Source organism: Thermobia domestica, chromosome 12, assembly GCF_964235325.1.
Source record: "Thermobia domestica chromosome 12, izTheDome1.hap1.1, whole genome shotgun sequence".
Classification (NCBI taxonomy): domain Eukaryota; kingdom Metazoa; phylum Arthropoda; class Insecta; order Zygentoma; family Lepismatidae; genus Thermobia; species Thermobia domestica.
In genome coordinates, this window is record NC_137465.1 from 95,973,556 (window position 1) to 95,987,358 (window position 13,803).

Below are 13,803 nucleotides of genomic sequence, written 5' to 3' on the forward strand. Positions count from 1 at the left end.
CATAATTTCAAAAGTACAACGTATCGAAGTAAAATAAATTACCCCAAGGTACCTTGCAGACGGGGTCCCACTCAGAATTTTTAAATGGAAAGGGGGGTCAACTTGCATATCGTATGAAAGTTGGTGTTAAATAAAAGAAGATAAATCAAGTCGCGACTCTCTACGATAAGCTTGTGCAAAATAGCGGCGGGTCAAAATATCAACACAATCTTTATTGCAAAGTCTATGGCCACTCGTATGAATCTGAAACGGTAGAGTAGGTGTAGAAAACAAAAACACGAATATGTCATTATTTCAAAAGTATAATGATTCAAATTTTAAAAAATGTTCCAGGCTCGCTGGCAGGGTCCCAGACGGGGTCAAACTCAAAATGTTGAAATAGTAAGGGGTTCAAATTGAGTATCGTATGAAACCTTATGTTAAGTGAAAGAAGAGAAAACAAGTCTCGACTCTTGATAAAAAAAAAGTCTATTGCCACTCCTATTAATCTGAAACAGGTGTAAAAACAAAACGAACCAAAGCAAAAACTAGAATGTATCAAAGGAAAAAAAAGAATTATCCCAGTTGCAACTGCAGGATCCCAGACCGGGTCCAACTCAAAAGTGTCAAGTGCCAAGGGGGGGGGGGGTAAATAAGCACATCATGTGAAAGCTCATGTTAAATTATACAGAATTGGACATTGGACAAGTCTCGACTGTCGATAAGCATTGCAAAATTGTACGAGTAATTTCCTTCGATACATTCTAGTTTTTATCTTGTTTTTTTTTTTTTTTCACTGTTTCACCGCTTCAGATTAATAGGAGTTGCAATATGCTTTTTCATCAAGAGCCTAGACTTGTTTTCTCTTCTTTCACTTAACATAAGGTTTCATAGGATACTCAACGTGAGCCCCTTTCCAATTCAACATTTTGATTTGGACCCGTCTGGGACCCTGTGAGGGACCCTGGAACATTGTTTTTACTTTGAATCATTATACTTTTGAAATAATGACATATCCGTGTTTTTGTTTCTACACCTATTCCACCGTTTCAGATTCATACGAGTGGCCATAGACTTTGCAATGAAGGTTGTGTTGATATTTTGACCTACCACTATTTTGCACAGGCTTATCGTAGAGAGTCGCGACTTGATTTATCTTCTTTTATTTAACACCAACTTTCATACGATATGCAAGTTGACCCCCTTCCATTTAAAAAAATTAAGTGGGACCCCGTCTGGAACCCTGCGAGGAACCCTGGAACAATTTATTTTACTTTGATACGTTATACTTTTGAAATGATGGAAGAAAAGTTTTTTTTTTTCTGTTTTCATATTTGTCCCACCGTTTCAGATTTTTCGTTGTTGCAACGGACTTTATGGACACACTTAAAAGTGTTAATAAAAATGAGTAACGTGCTGCCCTCAAGCGAGATGCTTGAGACCACCCCAATTTTGGTAACCGGTTTTGATCTTGCCTTCGCCCAAGCTTTCAGGAAATATATACATCACCCCCACTTTATGGGTTCAGGTTCAAGTACATCCCATGTAAGGGCGTCTTCCTTTTTCTTCATAAATAGTATATGTAGTGTTACCATACTAATTTCCCTCCAATGGCCTGTCATTTGCGACATTTTCGATGTAAATAGAACTTGACGCCATACACCCGTATGCATAAATACTGAAGTAGAATACGAGAAACTAAAACTGAAGTAACTACTATGGTCCGCCTACACACCACAAGCCAGAAACAAAGCAAACAAAAGTTAGAGAAACAGTAATACTCTGTGACCTGTGACCTTCAGCACGTTTAGCCAGCGCTTAAACCAAAAGATAAGTAGAAGGAAGAATTGTAGCTTTAGAACAGAGTAAGGTAGGAAAAATCACCTATTTAGGAGAAAAGTGTGAGAGGCGTCCATAGTACTTATGGGTTAAAACCAGATATATTTAAATAGTTGTTTCTAATTAACAAGAAAGTTATGACAGCAAGGAATTTTACTTTCACGAGGAAAATGGTAAATTGTTAAATCTTTAGTAAATAGACAGTACAAAAATCGGAAAATTATGTGGTTTATAAAATCAGAAAACTCAAATTAGATACCAAATAACTAATATCAAAATAATTTTATGATCTACAGAATCAGGTTAAATCTATTTTAAATTATATGATTCGTTTTAAAATACATATTTACTTCAAATCGTATCATATGACATTACTTAACAGAAGTAAATATTCACAATGAACAATTTCTTTCAAGTAGTTTATAAGTTTCTTTTAAATGAGATTTGGATATATTGATTATATAGAACAAACGAGGCACACTGAATATACTCTATTTTTAATAATGTTCAAATATCATATGAATGAATCTCGTGAACTATGTCTCTTCTATTTTACTTTCTATGTTATTTTATTCAAGTCTTTCGTACAAGGAGAAAATGTAATTAAGTATTACACTTACAAAGAGTTAATTGTTTGCTTTTATGTATTTATTTTCATAAATTCAAGTTTTCAAGCTGGTAATAATTAGTTACAAAGGTAACACATCCTTCACGAGCTCTGTAAAGCAAAACATTAATCATAATTGAGTATATTGCAATTCCTGAATTTTAGACATTTTCCCCATGATTTTTAAAGCTCCATACCTTGACAAGAAGTTAAAAATGTAACACAATATAGACAATGATAAATGGGTTTCCCAAAATAATTCATAGGTGTAAACCATGAATTAGTGTTATGAAATATTAACTATGCTCCCAAGAAACGAGTTCACATATCACAGTTTTTAACGTTGTAATATAGGGAAATAAATTACGAGAAATAATATAGGGAGAAATAAATATCGAGATGTGAAATCCTAGGAACAAAAATAATTCGAGATAACGAAGTAATACCAAATATATATAATTAAGTTTAAATTTTGAATTATGAATTTTATTTTTAAAATTTTCTCCCCAAATCTAAAGATTTCGTATTAGTGATTTTTTTGTATTTTCTATTCCAGGGGTATACAATAAATGTTTATGATATCGGATTATGTTATTTTAGCTACTAATACTTCAGCATTTCATTCTTTGAGAGAAAATATTTCATTCTTTAAGAATAATCATCGACCACTTATCAGGTATTTAATTAAACATATTAAGAATAAAATAAAATGTAAAGTAGTTCAAAGTCTCTTAATTCCAATATATTGAAATGATATTTTCCTATTTTTTTGATAGATGTAAATCAAACATTAATACGCAATATTTGTACAATCAAAATAACTGCAGTGGAACATATTAGTTCAGTGGCAGAACGCTTACCTCTGGTAAGTGGGGTCCTTGGTTCGTTAATCAGAAAATGTGTTTGTGATGGACCATTTTGCGTCCGGGTACAATCTCATTCTACCAATTCCTAAATCATAATTCACTTGCCTTAATCATCAGTCTTTTTTAGCGTAACGGACATAAGTCTGGGATGTTAAGCTGATATATTTCATTTATTTTTAAAAATAACTGCACAAAATTATTAATTTACATTTTAAAAAAATAGAATATTTGTAAAAGAATGCTTGCATCTTCTTGTATAATTCATTTAAATATTGCAAATAATAAGACGAAACAAAATTATGGAAATTATCTTTAGCATATTTATATAGTATGGTAAACAGCAATCAATATTACGTATTGACAGAAAAAAACCAAATAATGTGATTTAGATGAAATAACAATTTAAATTCAAGTGATTCTTTCCACACATTACTAAATCTTACGATTACCCGAAAGTAACGATTTGAAGTTTTTTTTTTTTTTTTTTTTGTCCTGAGTGTAAGTAGCATTCTATGATTATTTCGTATAAATCAGATTGATATTTGATGAAACAAGCTTTCTCAGCTTAAAAGGCATGAAAGAAACAAAATTAATCCTAATATTGTCAAACTTCCTTACTTTGAGTTCTAAAAGAAATCAAATGTCTTATATTACATATTCTGAACAGCAATAAAACATAACTTTTGTAGTACACTGTGGATAGCAGTACATACTTCATAGTAACATATGAATAAATGTAGCATATAAGTAATATCATTACTTTCATTGTACCTCGTTTGTTACATTTTTCTTAGTAATACGATATTGAATATCTATTTGTCATAATTTCTGCTTCAATTCATTACGTTAACTCATCCAATCTCGTATTATATTTAATTCAAGCTATAAAGAACCTTAACTACCTATTAACATCTCCTAAAATATACCAATTCTTTTAAACCGGCATTAGCTAATTGAATTATTTATTTATTGCAACCATGTTACAAATTTCATCATAATTAAATAGGACTTTTCTTTAAAAAAAGAAAAAAACTATATATTAATTTTCAATGAGGCTTGAAAAGCCACCGATTGGTTGGTATTTAAGCCTGGAGACATATAAAGCTTCTAAGTATTGATTTGTACCTTTTAAAATTATTTTATAAATGCGCTGTACGTCTTGTAGTATTGGAATGCACCAAGCTCAATAATGAGGAATATTCTTACGACGAAGCATTTTTTGTATTAGTAACTTTATATTTTTCTTCACATAATTTACTTCACAAGATCCTGATATCGTTTTAATCACCTCAATAAATGGTCCAGAATCACAAACAAGTATTCCACACACTTTATCATGTTCACACACTTCTTCATACAACACATGAACAAACCAACATACGTACACACAGATGTATATTTTAGTATTGCAATTCTTCTTAATTATCCCTGATTTTCTTTAACCAAACAGCGTCACCATTCATCCAATAACTTTTTCCAATGCAGTTTCTTCCTTTCCAAAATTTCTTTTAAGGCATGAGGAAAATTTGAAATGAAACAAATGTTTCTGTTCTGTCCAAAACTTGTTACGGATGTTTGTTACGGTGGAGTTACTTGGAGTTGAACAATGGTTGTCCATAACACAAATATCATCCATAATGCTGGAAGTATGCTCTTCTTTACGGCAGTAGATGTGTCATCTTGTGGAGGTTCCATTGTGACACCGCTATTTGGTCTCCCTTGTAGTTTCATGTCTGAAATATATTAACACATCAAAATATTATTAACGAATATTAATCCACTTTTATCAATCTACAGTTAAAATATGATAACAAAAGTAAAATTTTATTAATCTAAAATTTAACGTTCACTCATGTACAAAATTATTGTCGCATGTCTATAAATATGTTGTTGTACGAATATAATTTGATAACGAATTCGCCCGGTATTTCTTACAATGTTAGTATCTGTATAATCGGAAAACATGTATGTGGCAAATTTCATGTCAAAAAAGCAGCAAATAAGAACAATAAAACTTTTTTTGTCCTCTTAATAACATTTTGTTTTACTCATTCTAACTTTCGTATTTATAATTCTCTTCCTATGAAATTTACCATAAATATATATTTTCCGATTATACACATAGTATCAGTATTTAAAGTACCCTGCAAAATCATTATCAAATTATATTATTACAAGAATACAGTTATAGATATGCGACAATCATTTTGGATATGAGTGTACTTAGGCCTGTAACTATTGCGAAATATTGTTTGACGTTTATTATTAAAGAGTAATACAACTGTAAATGAAGACACTGAATAACAATATAGATAACTTTATAAATTTAAAATAACGTAATTATGATTCTTCTTTAAATTATATCTTCCTTTACATTTTGAAAATTATGTAAATTTTAATCAATATTAAATCTGACATTTAATTATTCAGTGATAAAAGTATCAACAAACAAGATGAAGGAGAAAGTTAGAGGTTAATGTGTTATTTACTTCTGATATTAACACAAATATAACATACTAGACCTAAATAAACAAATTTAGACAAGCGTTCGATAATTGTGAACAGTAAGAAAACAAAACACGGCACAGTATCATGTAAATGTTCTAATTCTTACTATGAATATTTTGATAAATATTGTATGAGTAGATGTCAACTAGACAGGAATGCACACTTTTAAGCAGTTGTGAATATGAGTTTCATCGTCCAAGTACACATTACTTTTCCTGAAGAAATAAGGAAGTTTTTTTTTTTTTTTTTGTTTTCAATGACCAATAAAAAGATATAAAAAACTCATCAAAATGAATTAATAGGATTAGATGTGATGAAACATTTACTTATTTTCTGGTCTATGCAAGTATATATTTGAATTTTTATATTTCTGTCGGTCCCTCTGTTTTAAGTGTAGGGACAACCAAACTATTAAATACCCAACAAGACGTAAATATACTTTCAATCTGTTATTCCTGATTCCTATAGAAAAATAGTCAATAAAGGCTAATCTATAAATTCATTTAAATTTGAGAACATATTTTCTTATACCTCCTAATCAATATCATACATAATTAGTCATAATCTATTAGAATCCAGTAAGAGTGCTTTAATGACAGTAGTATTTTCTTATTTGAGCATTTGTCTCGAAACCACAGTTTAATACAGACATTGTTTCTGTATTCGATGACAAATTACATTCAAATGAGGAAGTAAAATACGCAAATTCGACTTTTAAGCTGGAATTATCTTAGATATGTAAAGCATCCTAGTTTCTAAAGTTTTCTCATGACTACACTTAAACCAGGTTTATTTATTGGTTATGGATTGACCTTTCTCGTCTCGTACCGAATAAACATTACAGCAATCTGTATGCATACTTTATTACAGTCCCATGATACTAAATAACTTTGGAAAGGTTTAAAAATGTAAAAACAGATAGATCGAGTTAATAAAATTAACGCAAATTTTTAAAGACACAATAAGCCACCTGTCTGTAATCTACCGAATTAGCTAACCCTAAGACCTATGAGCGCAAAAGTTTAATGCCGCATACACTAAAGATCTACATTGATTTCTGACCACAGACAACTGGAACTAGTTTCCAGCTTGTATTTATATTTCTGTAAGATTCATCTTAATATTGACATTCCACTTGAGCCTAAATGTTTCTGACAGTGATTCGGCGACTAGTTACGTTTTAGGAATTGTTTGTAATTCTGTTCATTCCGGATACGTAACCTCTTCACCTAAATCTCCTAAGCTTAGTAATCCCAACCATATTAATTAATTGTATAAATTATGCAGTTCACCGTTATGAAGTTATGACAATTTTCCTAACGGGTCCTTTTCGTTTTAATATTGGTATCAGAATGTTATTTTCATATACTTTCAGTTTGCTTTCTTCCCTCAAAATAATTGACCATGCTTCGCAACCATATATCACATCATATTTATCATTTAATATATATTTTAAGCTTCAAGTTCATCGATATAGTTAACGTAGATAAATGAATTTGAACTAAATAATAAAACAAATTTCCTGATTTAATTAGACATTTAGTTTTTTCGTAGATATAATTTCTTCGGAAGGTATAGTCAATCACACAGAAAACTGACACTGAAGTGTTCGCCGCTCTTCCTTTTATACCGGGTACTTGGGGCTCTTGTTGAATCTCGGCAGTAGTGCTGTCATAGATGACTTCTCCTGTCTTCGTAATCATGTGACAGCTAATCTGATTGTTTATACAGGATGTTTCGAAACAACACCGACAACGTTTGGGATGTGATTCCTGACACCAAGATAAAACAAAAAGTGCAGACCAACGTGGGTGCACAAATGTTTCCTTTCGGAGTTATAGGCTACCGAAAACATGAAAAAGTGAACTTGAGAAGTCCATAGCTCAAACCTATGGGGCCTACTGTAGTCTGGTCGACACTTCACTTAGGAACTAGTATGTGTCCTAGCCAAATATCCGTTTCAGAACTCTGCGGTACTTCCACAACAATTTTTATAGAGATAGTTGGTGAGTACTTCAAATTATATACATGTAGCCAAACTCCTTCTATAAAAATTGATGTGTTAGTACATTAAGATTCTGAAACATGTAATTTTTGGATAGCGCACATATTAGTTCCTAAGTGAAGTGTTGACCTGACTACGGTAGATTCCATAGCGATTGGAGCTATTGACCTTTAAAATTCATTTTTTCTTGTTTTCGGCAGCCTATAACTCCGAAAGGAATCATTTGTGCACCCAGGTTGGTCTATACTTTTTGTCTTATTTTGGTGTCAGGAATCACCTCCCAAACGTTGTCGGTGTTGTTTTGAAACACCCTGTATATTACTGCCACCAGACAAAGATTTGATACTGGCTTTAGCTCCCTGCCTAGAAGCCATCTTTAAATAAACCAAGAAGATAAAAGAACAATATAAAGTAAGACCTTAGTGAGAATTAATAACAATCCAGTGTGTTAGCTTGCAGAAAGTAGAATGCACCGAAGAAAATTTTTGTATGCGACGATGAATCTTTGAGTTAAATAATAACAGTAATATCAGACAATTATAAATGGATTCGTTATGTTGAAGCTAGGCTCACTGATCACTTAAATTTGTTTGATATTATGCTGAAATATAAAATATATCTTAACGGAAAACTCTCTTTTAGAGATAATCTGACGAACAAAATTTGTTATTTTAAAAATGTGAGTAGCTTAATTTATTTTGTAAGTTGAAATAATAGAGTTTGCAAACATTTCTTTTAGTAATATAAATATGTAAGTTCAAGAGTGACTAAATTCAAAGAGATTTCAGTTTGCAGAAACAAGTATGCATTTAATGCAGGAATACCTACTTAAAGAAATATTAATTTTTATATCCGAGTGTCATTACATATTTCATTCATAAAGTAGCTGCACTATTTAAACAATTTGTATTATATTTACTTTTTCAAATTAATTTATTAATTTAATAAATTAAATTTATTAATAAATTAATTTATTAATAAATTATATTTACTTTTTCAAATTTTGTATTATATTACTTACCAGTTTTACCTTTAATCAAGTATGGAAGGTATAAAGCATAAAGAGTTACTAAAAAATAACGAATGAAAAATATTGAATATGTTGTTGGTATTGGATTAGGATTAGTGTTAGAAATTCAATTTCTGGGCTTTCGGCATCTATGGACATATTATGCTGCCACGTGTGAGTAATAACGTCCCTCAGCGATCACACTGCCCTTTAATACAGGAGGAAGAAAGGAATGAGGATAGAAGGAAGCGGCCTGGGAACATTATTTTAGGTACCATCTCGGAGCTTGTGTGGTGTGAATGAAGAAAGCCCAGGAAAATTCCCACTCTGGATGACTTGGCTGAAAAAGCTTTTGTACTTTTCAGACCAATTTTTCACCATCGAGAATCGAACCTGGAACCACTAGCGCCAAAAGCGAGAACGTTAACGACTATGTTACATGGGGTCACGTGTCTGGTATTGGAATTAAATGGTATGTATTGTAATAGCTATTAACTGACTGGTAATGTGGAAAAAGTATTATTCTACGACTTGGCTGTACCTTGCAGAAATTACACTCTTACAAAAATAAGTATTTCCTTTACTGTTTATAAGTGTCTTAAATGTATTTCAATATAATATTATTTTGAATACTTAACAACTGCCAGTGAAATGCATCAATATGTTTTTTTTTTCATATACTCTTATATTAGAATTGGTTTCTTGTTGTGACCCCCTGACATAAGGTTAAATATTTTTAAGATAATCAAAGCCATAAAAGGTACATTACGTTATTTCAGAACACTTTGTTGCTATCAACCTACTTTGCTATTGCTTGGAGAATTGGGAAGTGACTTCACTACTACAGCTATTCAGTATAGATAATTAATGCATATGAGCAGTAGCAAAATAGTTAGTGGAAGTAGAAGAAAATAATAAATTTTGGTATAAATTATCATAAATATAATCCACTATAATCTCATATTGAATGCAGCAATGTTACAATGCTATTTGATGACATTATATTCGTAGTAGTACATATTCGGCGTATCTCAATCCGTCACTAATTTAGCATTGATATTTGAAATCTGAGATTAATTCTGATAATAAATAGAAAATAAATTCACCTGCCAAGTAAAGAGAAAAGATTTTCTAAAATTCGTACGTCATAATAGAAAAATATAAATAGATTTACTATTATTTTTGTGAAGGAAACATACATACATACGAATTTGCTACAGTTGCAAAGCAACAATGGACCGAAATGATGCTCGGTCTTAAGTAAAGTATTAAAGGACTCATTTCGTTGTGATTGTCCTCACTCCGATAACAGTTGCGGTTTCTAACTGTTCCAAGCTCTCACCTGCTCCACTTAATTGCTTCCAACACGAATAGAGAGCGGTGACTGAGCTCTGTTTCTGCAAGGCCATTCTAATTAATGCCATTCGCTAATGCAATAACAAGGCTACTGAAGCAGTGGTCACGAGCAAAAAGGAAGTAAAGAGATTGGAGAGAGCAAGAGAAAAGGAAAAACGTAACGTTCCTTGCCAACATTGGAAAACCTCAGCACACAAATCGAAACTGAACCAACAGAATCATTACCATTATTGGGAACTTAAAAGATACTTGGCACGTCAACGAACAGATACAAATTTACAGATAATCAGCAATACTAGTAAAGCAATATCTAGAAAGGAAGGTAATTTTGATATGTTCCTTTACTTTGATGCTTTAGATAGTCAAAGTGATTGCAATCTATTGCTAATTTTTGTTCATTTAAGTATCTTTCTAATTAAATAAAATAATTAGTTAAATGTCCCAAGATTATTTTGTATATTGAGGAAACGAACAAACAAAAAAATAGCCCGTTAACAAAATAGCGGCGAACCAATTGTTACAATCATCAAATAAAATCTTGAAAAAATCGAAGACCTGATATTTTCTATTAATTTTACATGTTCGATCTTGGGATCAAATCTTCAGTATATCACATAAGAGATGAAGATATGAACATCTGAACATAATATCGGCAACCCACATTCTCCCACCCTTCCACACCAAATTGCCAAAAATCATTCTTTAGTAGTAACTTACATCACAAATCCCTTCAAGTTTCTAGTTTAAGCAGTTTGGATTAGGTATTGATTAAATACTAAATTAGTCAGCCAGAGCTGCTTCTTGTATATAGGGATTGTGTAGAATTAGTGACGTGTGGATGGATAAGTACTCTAATTGTTATTTTTTAATTACTATCGGAAAGAACTTAGATGTTTGAACACATCTTTAATAATGAAAATCTGTCTACACTCTGGCATACGGTATAATATGCATACAGGCTTGATATTTAATTTATATAGGATAATCAGGCATGAACTTTAGTGTTCCTCGCAGCGTCTTTGCTATATGAGGCGCAGGTCTACATCAAGTCACGCGAGCTATACCAGAATCGAACACGGCTTGTATACATAGCTCTGTCTTGACATCAAGTGCATATAAATTTCAATAAATCAAATGTATTGACTGTATACGGCAGTGCAATAGCAAGATACTCCTACTTGCAACATAATTGTAATCGCATCGAACTTATTTGTATGGAACTATCTTACATACACTGATAAAAAAAAATGTATGTGGCGTACGCAAAATCGTATGTTATATTTGGAAATCCTGCAGTTTTTGGACAACGTGCTGCAAGCGTATAACTCAAAGCGCATGTTTTAAAATACTTTCTGTATAAGTGTTCCATCTGTACGTACTTTCCGTATGAAACGAAATAGGTGGTTAGGATATCACACACAAATGGTCGGATATAACATAGCTAACGAAGGTAACATACATGTATGTATGTAATGTAAGGAAGACTATTAGATATCAGACATCCTGCAACGGCATGATGTAACATCTAAGGGCAGTGTCTATGTAGCATACGGATAATGCATGTTCCGTACTGATTTCTGTATAAGTGTTCCATCTGTACGTACTTTTCATATGAAACAATATAGGCGGTCAGGATCTCACATACAAATGGACGTATATAACATATAGCTGACGAAGACTGTTAATGTATATAATATAAGGAAGACTGTTAGATATCAGACATCCTGTAGCGGCATGATGTAACATCTATGGGCAGTGTTTATGTAGCATACGGGTAATGTATATTTCGTACTGATTTCTGTAGTAAGCAAGATGATTCCGTATATTTGTACAACTTACCACTGTCCGGAGCCCGAATTTTTCTCAGTGTAGCATCTTTGTTGAAATTTATGACTTTTGTATTCAACCCTTAGACGCTAACAATCCTATTCCGTTTTTTTTTTTTTTTTTTTTTTTTAATAGCTTGGAAATAATTTCTTGGCACAATTTTCCGCAAAACACAAAAGTACCAATTTTAGGGTGGTCTACGATCTTGCTTAGTTCATCATCTAAGCCTCCGAAATCGTAATTGACCTCTCAGTGCCAACCTACACACATGGTAATGACATTCGTTTCTTCATTTCCTTCCAACCTACCTAGCTCCCATTGACATTTCCTTCTTCACATGGCTTCCGATGTCACTATGACATAGTGACCCTTGAAGTGAATTGTTTAAAAGAACTTCTAAAGAACTTAAAATAACTTCTAAATCTTAAACACCTTCCAGTTGGAGTTTAACATCTTAAAGAGGATGTTTTGGAAATGTGATTAAAATATATAAAATGTAAGTACCTTTCAATCCGTGCTGTATAACCTTTTCCCCTTCCGATTCACTGAGAGGTTAAATAGAAGACTTCTTCTTGCAGAATGGAGGACATCAATAACACAAAAGATTCCGCAAATTGGTAATTACAAGTACTAAACAATTATGTTGAGAATGTTAGGACTATTTTTTCCTTTCGGAATGTTTTCAAAAATGTGAAGATGTGGGACGCAACTGAGCATCTAAACATCAAATTTTCTTCATAATCAAACACACCAAAAAGATACCAAAAATACTACATCGTTAACTGCTGTTTATTGTCCTCGTCTTGCCCGGTTGCTGGTTGCTTCTGTCATAAGTTGTGATATTTGCTGCGTGTTGATCAGAATATTCTACCTTTTCTATGTTATTTTATTTATTGTTTCATATTATTTTTGTTTCGTCTAGAAAAGAAGAGACATGAACACATTTTCAAGACAAGACAGCCTTAACTTGTGCATATACTTGATTGTGATTATCTTTAGATAAAAGGGATTAGCAACCTACTCATGGAAAACGTATCTTACTTATTAATTATTAACTGCTACAAAAGAAAAAAGTAGAAATAACAATAGCTATAATATACGATTCAACGTATGTACACGACTGTTCTTAAAATATTTTTACTTTATTGATCTGAATATTATCCGATGAACCATGAGAAATATACCGGGTGGCGCACGAAAAACTGGCCCGGCGTGCCACGAGCATATACAAAATTACATACAAAGCGCAAAGGTTTGGTCAGTGAAATACACTTACTTTACTTACTTACTTTATTTACTGAAGTGATTTTATGATCTTATCTTGTGTGCCAAAATATCATTGCGAATATTGTTCTTCAAGTCTATTAATGTTTTTGGATTATTTGCGTACACCTCTTCCTTTAGATTACCCAACAGATAAAAGTGACAAGTGGTCAGGTCTGGAGAACGTGGCGGCCACAATAATTTACTGACAGTCCTTGCTTCTGTGAACCTTCCATGAATTCGTGGTAGTAACCCGCGTAAAGTGTGAGAGGGGTCGCCCCATCCTGTTGAAAGAAGGCATAGAAAAGTTCATGGGGTGTCAACTGCTTGTAAAATTCCTCAAATACTCGCATAATATACATCAGTATTTACTATTGTTTCAAAGAATATGAATCCGACTCACAATCCGACTTGCTGACACAGCATACCAAACTCCAATCTTCTGATAGTTAAGAGGTTCCTCAAGAATCTTATCTGGATTGGTTGTTGACCAATATCTGCTGTTTTGGGTGTTTACATGTTCTGTCAGATGGAACCAGGTTTC

General features: G+C 32.3%; 1 protein-coding gene across 1 annotated transcript in view; it reads right to left on the reverse strand.

Moving 5' to 3' along the window:
- Positions 1 to 778: 778 nt before the first annotated feature.
- LOC145666044 (lachesin-like) overlaps positions 779 to 13,803 on the reverse strand; it is a 589,881-nt gene continuing 576,856 nt past the window's right edge. The window contains exon 10 of the mRNA XM_081733143.1: positions 779 to 5,024. Coding sequence (XP_081589269.1) covers positions 4,870 to 5,024 — 155 coding nt within the window. The 3' untranslated portion in view covers positions 779 to 4,869. The remainder of the gene's footprint in view (positions 5,025 to 13,803) is intronic.